Source organism: Malurus melanocephalus, unplaced genomic scaffold, assembly GCF_030028575.1.
Source record: "Malurus melanocephalus ecotype Western Australia unplaced genomic scaffold, MMel_1.1 scaffold_505, whole genome shotgun sequence".
Taxonomy (NCBI): Eukaryota; Metazoa; Chordata; class Aves; order Passeriformes; family Maluridae; genus Malurus; species Malurus melanocephalus.
The window spans coordinates 314792-323409 of NW_026623737.1; the positions used below are offsets into that span (position 1 = coordinate 314792).

The 8618-nt window shown below is 58.3% G+C and overlaps 1 protein-coding gene across 1 annotated transcript in view; it reads left to right on the forward strand.

Annotated features, from left to right (window-relative positions):
- The window catches only part of ADAMTS7 (ADAM metallopeptidase with thrombospondin type 1 motif 7), a 36053-nt gene that overhangs the window by 12284 nt on the left and 15151 nt on the right, over positions 1 to 8618 (forward strand). Inside the window, 9 exon segments of the mRNA XM_057381331.1 lie at positions 143 to 315; positions 428 to 573; positions 2260 to 2429; positions 2633 to 2766; positions 3124 to 3244; positions 3574 to 3818; positions 5021 to 5162; positions 6592 to 6718; positions 7108 to 7321. Coding sequence (XP_057237314.1) covers positions 143 to 315; positions 428 to 573; positions 2260 to 2429; positions 2633 to 2766; positions 3124 to 3244; positions 3574 to 3818; positions 5021 to 5162; positions 6592 to 6718; positions 7108 to 7321 — 1472 coding nt within the window.

An 8618-nucleotide genomic window follows, 5' to 3' on the forward strand; every position in this document is an offset into this window, starting at 1 on the left:
GGGCTCTGCTGGGCTGGGGGGCTCTGCTGGGCTGGGGGGCTCTGCTGGGCTGGAGGGCTCTGCTGGGCTGGAGGGCTCTGCTGGGCTGGGGCTCTGCTGGGCTGGAGAGCTCTGCTGGGCTGGGGGGCACTGCTGGGCTGGGGAGCTCTGCTGGGCCATGCCCTTCCTGCTGGAGGGAAAGGTCTGTGCCAGGCAGGAACCATGTCACTATGTTTCCCATAGAGTGTCTGCAACACGCTGTGGTGCACTGTAGGGACCACGTGCCATTCCAAGCTGGACGCGGCTGTTGACGGCACAGCATGCGGGGACAACAAGGTAACAGGAGAGACACGCCGCCATGGCCTGATTTCCACAGGAAAATGTTCTGGGCCTCAGTGCTCCCCATCCTTAACCTTGTGTTCTCCTGCTCCCACCTGTCCCTCCGCAGTGGTGCTTCAACGGCGAGTGTGTTCCTGTGGGATACCGGCCYGAGGCTATCGATGGTGGTTGGAGCTCCTGGAGCTCCTGGGCCTCCTGTTCCCGCAGCTGTGGTGCCGGAGTGCAGAGCGCTGAGAGACAGTGCAACCACCCTACGTAAGCCAGCCCTGATCCCTGGGACACCAGGCAGGAGTCACAGGATCCTGGGATGGTTTGGGTTGGAAGGGACCTTATTCCACYCCCTGCCCTGGGCAGGGACACCTTCCACTGTCCCAGGGTGCTCCAAGCCCCATCCAGCCTGGCCTTGGACACTGCCAGGGATCCAGGGGCAGCCACAGCTTCTGTGGACAGCCTGTGCCAGGGCCTCCCCACCCTCACAAGGAAATATTATTCCTAATATCCCATCTGTCCCTGCCCTTGGGCAGTGGAAAGCCATTGCCYGTTTTCCTGTCCTTCCATCCCTTGTCCCAAGTCCATTGTGCAGTTATTGGTCTGAACGATGGGCTTTTGAACATCAGGGCATTAATTTCATGGRATTACCCATGGGAGCCTCTGGACTGGCCGGGTTTGCTCTGGCTCCCTCCACGTGTCCTGCCCGTTCCGTGCAGGCTGGAAATGCTGCAGTGTCACTCAAACAAAGGGCAGAGACTCTGCTCAGAGATGTAAAACATATCCAGTGTCCTTTAGTGACAGAACAGCAAACCAGGCATTCTTGGAGCCTGATTCAGAGTTGTTTTGAAAAATCCTGCTGCAGTTTATCACCCTGCTGCATTCCACAGGCCAGCACTGGCTCCTGCCTGGAAGTGTCCAGGCACTGCCAGAGGAGCTGCCATCTCCATCCTGGGATTCCTGGGCTGGCCCATCTGCTCCCCAGATGTCCCCTTGTCACCAAATCACTGTTGCACTGGATTCAGCCAAAACCCCCAGCTTTCCCTGGTGTCAGAGTACCCTGGGATGGGGAGGAAAAGGGCTTTCCAGTGATGTTCCAGGGCAGTCACTTTTCCATGGCATGAGGAGCTCTGGCAGCCCCAGGACTGGGCTCCTGATGTGCCCAGATGTGCTGTGCCCACCCTCTTCCTCAGGCGAGTCTGGCACGTGCTGTTGGGCTCTTGAGGAAGTGCTCTGTCATCTYGGTCCTGGATCAAGACCTGGATTTGTGTTTGACGTGAGCTCCATGACAGAGGTGCCGTAGTCATTCATGGAGCGTTCCAAACACAGCTGTGGACAGGCAGGAGAGCAAACACTGGGAGTTTCCCGGGCAGTTGTTTGCTTTGGCCTCTGGAGGTAAATCTCCAGCTTTGCCCTTGGGATGGAGTGAGAAAATGTGTCTCACAGCCATTCCCTCAGGGCAGGGCATGTAAACAGCCCTAAAATAATCATTAGCTTCATTCTCTTCAGCAAAGAGTGCCCAGGAGGAGGAATTTTCATGAGTTCACTGGGCCACGGGCCATGGAGAGTGGTGTGACCGAAAGGAAAAGGCAGYGAGGTGGGAGGTGGTGACTGTCTTRTGAGAGTCTGTTGGCATCTGAGAAAGAAATGGTTGATGCTTCTTGAGTCTCTCTTGCTTTAAAAAGCCCAGTGCCAGCTTTGCCATTCCCTGGGGCAACAGGGTCAGGACGATACCTGGGATGGGGCGGAGGGCAGCTGCTCCAGAGGATGGGATGGGCACCAAGCTGGACAGGGCTTGGAGCAACCTGGTCAGTGGAAGGTGTCCCTGCCCATGGCAGGGRCTGGGACAGGAAGGGYTTTAAGGTCTCTTCCTATCCAAACCACTCTGAGTGATTCTGATTCTCTGTCTCTCACCCCAAGCCCCTCTGTGACTGCTGGTTTTCCCTCCYCCAGCCCCAAGTATGGTGGTCGGTACTGCCTGGGGGAGCGGAAGCGGTTCCGGATCTGCAACGTGAAGCCGTGTCCCCYGGACAAACCCTCCTTCCGCCAGGTCCAGTGCAGCCAGTTCAACCCCATGCCCTACAAAGGGAAGCTCTACAAGTGGACCCCRGTGCCCCACAACAGTGAGTGGGGACAGAGAGCTCAGAGCCGACAGCGCTTGGGCATGGCCCCGCAAACGGCCGGGGCTGGCTGTGTGTCCCAGCGCTGCCTCGCAGCCTGCTCACGCTGTATTTTGTATTTTACRTTGTGGCCGGGCTTGCAGGGTTGATTTGTGTTTTCGGAGGCGGCCCCGGGTGCTGGGCTTGAGTGTGTGCCTGTTCCCCAGTGAACCCCTGCGAGCTGCACTGCCGGCCCGAGCACGAGTACTTTGCGGAGAAGCTGCGTGACGCCGTGGTGGACGGGACACCCTGCTACGACAGCGACACCAGCCGCGATGTCTGCATCAATGGCATCTGCAAGGTAGGCATGTCAAACACGGCTGGGGCAGGATCCACCCCTGGTTGCTCAGCTCCCATCCCTCACATGCCAAGCTCTCTCCTTTCATCATTCCCCATTTGGAAAATGTTCCTGATTTCTGTGGGGTGTGTGGTGTGGGCTGTGTCAGCCTCTGTGCTGGCCTCAAGGAGACAGGACACAGCTCAGGCCAGGCTGGACAGCATGGTCTAGGGGAAGGCTGCGGGGGCTGGAACTGGATTGTTTTTACATCCCTTCCAACCCAAAGCATTCCATGATTMTGTGAATCCCTTGGAGATGGTGCAGTTGGTGCAGTGAGTGTCTGGGAGATGCTGGTGCGGGGCTGATGGGGCTGCCTTGCAGAACGTGGGCTGTGACTACGAGATCGACTCGCACGCRGTGGAGGATCGGTGCGGGGTCTGCCACGGGGACGGCTCCACCTGCCACACCATCCACAAGACCTTCGAGGACAGCGAGGGGCTGGGTAAGGTCACCTCCTGCTGTCCCCAGAGCACCATGTGCCTGCTCCAGTGTGGCCAGGCTGCTGCTGCTGCTGCTGCTGCGCTCCTTTGGAGAGGGCTGTTAATCCCAACTTGTCGATTTTTTGGGGATAAGAGAGCAGGAACTCAGATGGGCTCAGAGCAAGGTCAGGTTTGGTGCCTGCTGGTGCTGTGCAGAGGTGTAAGGATTGGCACAATGCTGGCACCCAGGGCACACAGCACTTACCCAGGGGAYACTGGCACCCACCCAAGGACAAAAGTCATCTCAGATGCCTCTGACTCTGCCAAGACCAACGCTTGGTTCTGTTCCCAGGTTATGTCGACATCGGGATTATCCCCGTGGGAGCCCGGGAGATCCAGATTGAAGAAGTGGCAGAAGCTGGGAATTTCCTGGCGCTGCGGAGCGAGGACCCAGAGAAGTATTTCCTGAATGGCGGCTGGACCATCCAGTGGAACGGGGACTACAGGGTGGCAGGGACCACCTTCACCTACAAGAGGACGGGCAACTGGGAGAACCTCACCTCTCCGGGGCCCACCGTGGAGCCCGTGTGGATCCAGGTATGATGGATCCTGCCTTCCTTGTGGGGCTGAGCTGCCATAGGTGCTCCCTGTCCCTCCCCTCCTCCAAGGGATGGGCTCTGCACCTCCTCAGGGTGTTTCTCCAGGAGCCAGCCAAGCACACGCTGCTGCTGCCGGCCCGGGGAGTGTTTGCAGCCCACAGCACTTCCAGCTGAGCCTCATCCCCTCTGCAGCATTCCACCAAGTATTTACATAGGAGAGGGAGTGTGAGGAGAAAGAGCCATTTCCTGAGGCCTTTCCCATATCTTATCAAGAGCAGGGAAGAGTCCCCAGCACTTCTGGCTGGGCTGGATGGTCAGTGAGGGAGCTGCCAGTTCATGCAGAGCTCTTGGGATCAATATCCTTGTGGCCGTGGGTCAAGCCGTCCTTTGGAGAAACCACTGGGAATTGTCCCATGGATGATGGCACAGCTGACACCAGGCTGGAATCCCTCACGGTKCCAGGTGTGGTGCAGGGATGGGGATGGCCATGGAGCTGCATCCCATGGACCCCCAGGACCCCCCTGCCCCGGTGGTCACAGCCCAGCCTGACACACTGCCCGGAGCATCCCCACCCTTGCATGGGCTCACCCAGAGCTCGGCCACCCTGAGCAGCCGGAACCTTCTCCTTCTGCCTTCCCTCCAGCAGCAGCTCAGGGCGGGGCGTGAGCGGGATCCTGGCCCCGCTGCCGCCGAGGGCTGCCGTTAATGGGAACGCTGGCACGCTCGGCTCCCACAAGTCATTTTCTGGGATCCATAGCCTAATTAAAACCTTTGCACAAGGATGTTTCGATATTCATGGAGAGKTTTTGGAAAGACGCCCTGGCTCCTGCCAAAGCTCCAAGAACAACAAAGCTTTGGCAATAATGGGAGTGCTTAGGCTAAGAAAAACAGGGATGAACTCCTGGCCCTGGCGAGCGCGGGTGTGGGAGGTGCTTTGAGCAGGACTTGTGTCAACCACAGGAGCTGCAGGAGCCTGTTTGGCGTGGTGAACAATTTAGGAAATTCCACCCGTGGGGCAGGGACACCTTCCACAGACCAGGYTGATCCGAGTCCCACCCAGCCCTGGTGCAGGGCTAGGCACAGAGTCCCCGTCCTTCTGGCCCTGCTGGGCAGGCTATTCCCTCTTGAGAAGCCTCCGGGACAATGCCATCCCCCACTGCCCCGCCTGGCCACTCCCTGAGTATCCCCTGTGTCCCCAAGCTGCTGTTCCAGGAGACCAACCCCGGTGTGAGGTACCAGTACACGATCCAGCGCCCAGCCGACAGCGAGAACGAGATCGAGCAGCCTGAGTTCCTGTGGCGCTTCGGCTCCTGGACCACCTGCACGGCCACCTGTGGGACAGGTGAGCACAGCCTCACAGGATGCCTGCTCTGAGCAGCAGAGCTTCCTCGGGAGCCTGAGAAATTCCTGGGGCTTGGGTTTCACAAGGTCTTAGGGGAAGAAAAAAGGGCCATCTGCTGAGGTCACGGCTGCGGTGCCCCCTCGGCGCTCACCAGGAACCCCAGGGCTTTATCAGCGCTTTGCTGCCGGCTCGGTGTCCTGTTACCCGGCGCAGGATGGAGACAAAAGAGCTTTAGAGAAATCAGGGACTGTGGAAGGGCTGGTCTCCTGCCTGGCTGGGCCCCTCCAAGGGGGAGAATATCCAGGGTTTTAGGCAGAGCACTGGGGTCGCACATTGTCCATGAGCAGATGTTTGCTTCCCGCCCATCCTGCCCCACTGCAAACTGGCTGGGTGTCTCAGGGTCCCCAGGGCAGCTTTTGGGGCAGCTGGTGCAGAGGGACATTCCAGGAGCACTGCCGAGGGAGGCTGGGACCAGCAAGCACTTCCTCGAGAGCAGCTGGCACTGGAAAAAAGGGGAATTCAAGGACACTTGTGCTTTCTAGGTAGCAMAGAGTGCCAGGACATGGGCTTTGTTTAAAACCAGCTTTCCTTTGTATGGTTTGAGTGCTTGGCTTCCAGAAGAGACAGGAAACAGAGGAGTGAATCAGGCAGGAGTCKGGTGAGGGTGAGCAGCTGGAGGAGTGCTGAGCCCCTCTCCCTGGCCTGCATGATGGTGTGAGCCGAGACATRGATTTGGGAGAGCTCACACTGAGCCTTTGGTCAGTCCCAGTGCCCCATAAGCTCCCAGCTCAGCAGCAGGGTTCTGTCAGTCTCAGCTGAGCTGGTGGTGACAGCTCTCCATGTCACAGGTCAAGTATGTGTTACAGAAATGGGGACAGAAGCCGGAGCGAGGCAGCATGGTGAGGTCACCCTTAAAATGCACTGTGAGCAGACTGGGGACACGAGGCTTTGGTCAGTGATTATCCCTGAGCTGGGCTGGGGCAATGCTWCCAGGAGAACTGGGTGCTGCCCCTTGGCTCCCCCTGCCCCCAGAGACCCCATGCACGCAGCTCCGGTGGCTGCAGATGGCTCTGAGCAGCGGTGCCCGGACAGAGCAGCTCTGTGGCTGCAGCCCCTCCAGCTGCCCCCTGCCCCAGCTGCACCGCTGCCCTGGGGCTCTGGGAGGGCACAGCACCTTCAGCACAAACCAACTTATGGCTTCAAGTGGGGGTTTCATTTTATTTCCCCTCTTCTGGTGGCTCAGGCTCACCAAGAGCTGCCAGAGGGTGCTGGGTGGTTCGGTTCAGTTGCCAAAGCCGAGCCGGTGCCCGTGCCCAGTCAGTGCCCTCAGGATGCCCAGAGTGTCCATCCTGCCAGTGCCCTTAGGGTGCCCAGAGTGTCCTTCCTGCCAGTGCCCTCAGGGTGCCCAGAGTGTCCGTCCTGCCCGCAGGGGTGCAGCGGCAGATCGTGCACTGCGTGGAGCGGCTGGCGGGCCTGGTGGAGGAGCGGTTCTGCGATGCACTCACCCGCCCCGACGACCAGCAGCGCACCTGCAGCGAGGATCCCTGCCCRGCCAGGTGTGCCCCTGCCCTGCTCCTCCCTCTCCCTCACCCTGACGGGGCTCCCAGGCCTCGGGGTTGGTCCATGGCAGCATCCCTGGTGTTGCCTGACCACTGCAGGGCATTGCCCGTCCACAGGCAGAGCCTCATGGGAGGCACCATCCTGGCAGGATGCTCCTGTGTGCACATAACCCTGGCACAGCCTGGGGACTGTCCYATCCCTGACCCTCTGTCCAGGCTCCCAGACCTTGGACTGACACATTTGGGATCCTCCTTTCCCTGTGGCTCCATGTGATGGGCTATGGGACAGACCCTGGTGTGTGGCCTCTTGCTCTGGCTGAGATCTTTCCCCATTCCCCTTTCCTCTCTCCCCTTTCCCCTCTCCCCTTTCCCTTCCCTCTCTGCAGATGGTGGGTGGGTGAATGGCACAAGTGCTCAGCCACGTGTGGCCAGCCAGGGCTGATGAAGAGGACGGTGCTGTGCATCCAGAGCGTGGGGCTGGACGAGCAGAGGGCCCTGCCGCCAGCGGACTGCCAGCACCTCTCCAAGCCGGATGCCACCAAGCCCTGTCACCCAGAGGTCCCCTGTCCCTCCCAGTGGGCCGTGGGGAACTGGTCTGAGGTGAGAGGGAGCGCTGGGGCGGTCCCAGTGTCTTGCAGAGTGGTGAGAGCTGGGCATAGGTGCCCCCAGACACCTCAGCCTGCTCAGGAGCGATGGGTGTGCTCCTGCTCACAGAAGATCCATGGGTGTGTCTGTGTGGGCTCAGCTCCATGGATGAGAATTCCATTGCTTGGAGAGGTCTCAGAGTGAGGAAGGAGCGTTGGACAGTTTAACTCTGCCTCATCTCTGGGATTTGCAGCTCCCTCACACAGGGTGAGGGTCACACTCTATGCTGGGCACAAGGAGGGCAGAAATGAGGTTTTTAACTGGACAAGGCTTGGAATGACCGGTTGTAGTGGGAGGTGTCTCTGCCCAGGGCATGGGGTGGAACTGGATGACTTTTAAGGTCCCTTCCAACCCAAAYCATTCCATGGGGTGATTAATGGTGACACTGTGTAGCCTTGATTTATTTTTGTGTTTCTGTGAATCAGCTTAACCACAGGCTGAGGGTTTCAACCAGAAAATGATAACTCTGAATTTAGGCAGCCATTCCAAAAGTGTTCAGGGTGAAGACAAATATCGGGAGGGAAAGAAGAGAGCCTGGGAATGGAGCTTGTTGCTAAGGAACAAATGGRATCAAATGTGAACAGAGCATTTGAAGGCTAAATGAGAGGGAGTTGGAAATATTTTTCTAGGGGCCCACAAAAGCCACAACTAAGGGCTAAGAAAGATGGATGCAATGGTTTAACAGGAACATTACAGCTTGTTGGTGGGTCAGTCCTGGGCAGGGCCAGCCCTAGCCCTCACAGTTGTCCTCTGTGGTGTTGGCACCTATGGATTTGTCAGCCCAGGAAAAATGTGTTTGGGATTTTGAGATTCAGTAATTTTTCTGTCCTTTAATTTAAAGAGAGAGCCCTCTTCTCCATTTCCACCACCACCATAAGCAGGGGAATTGGAGGGGTTTGGAAGCTTCCCAGAACTGTGATCCTTCTGTCAGCAATAGCAGCAGGGGTGGGGCAGCTTTGTGCAGAGCCCAGGCACTGCCACACCAGAGGGGCTCTCTAGGGCTTGGGTGGCCCACAATTCCTKAAACACTGGGACCTAGTGCCTTAGAAGGACCCCAAAGCACTGCATATTCAGCCAAATATTCCAAAGGAGTTGTTGCAGCAGGAAGGCAGGTTTGTTGTTCACTGGTTCCCAGATGGGATGGCTGTGCCCTGGCAGGAGCACATGCCACCGTGCCAGATGGCCCTGATGCCTCCTGCTCAAGGCTGAACCCTCCTGCAAGCTCGGTGTGCTCCCACACGAGGCTTCTCAC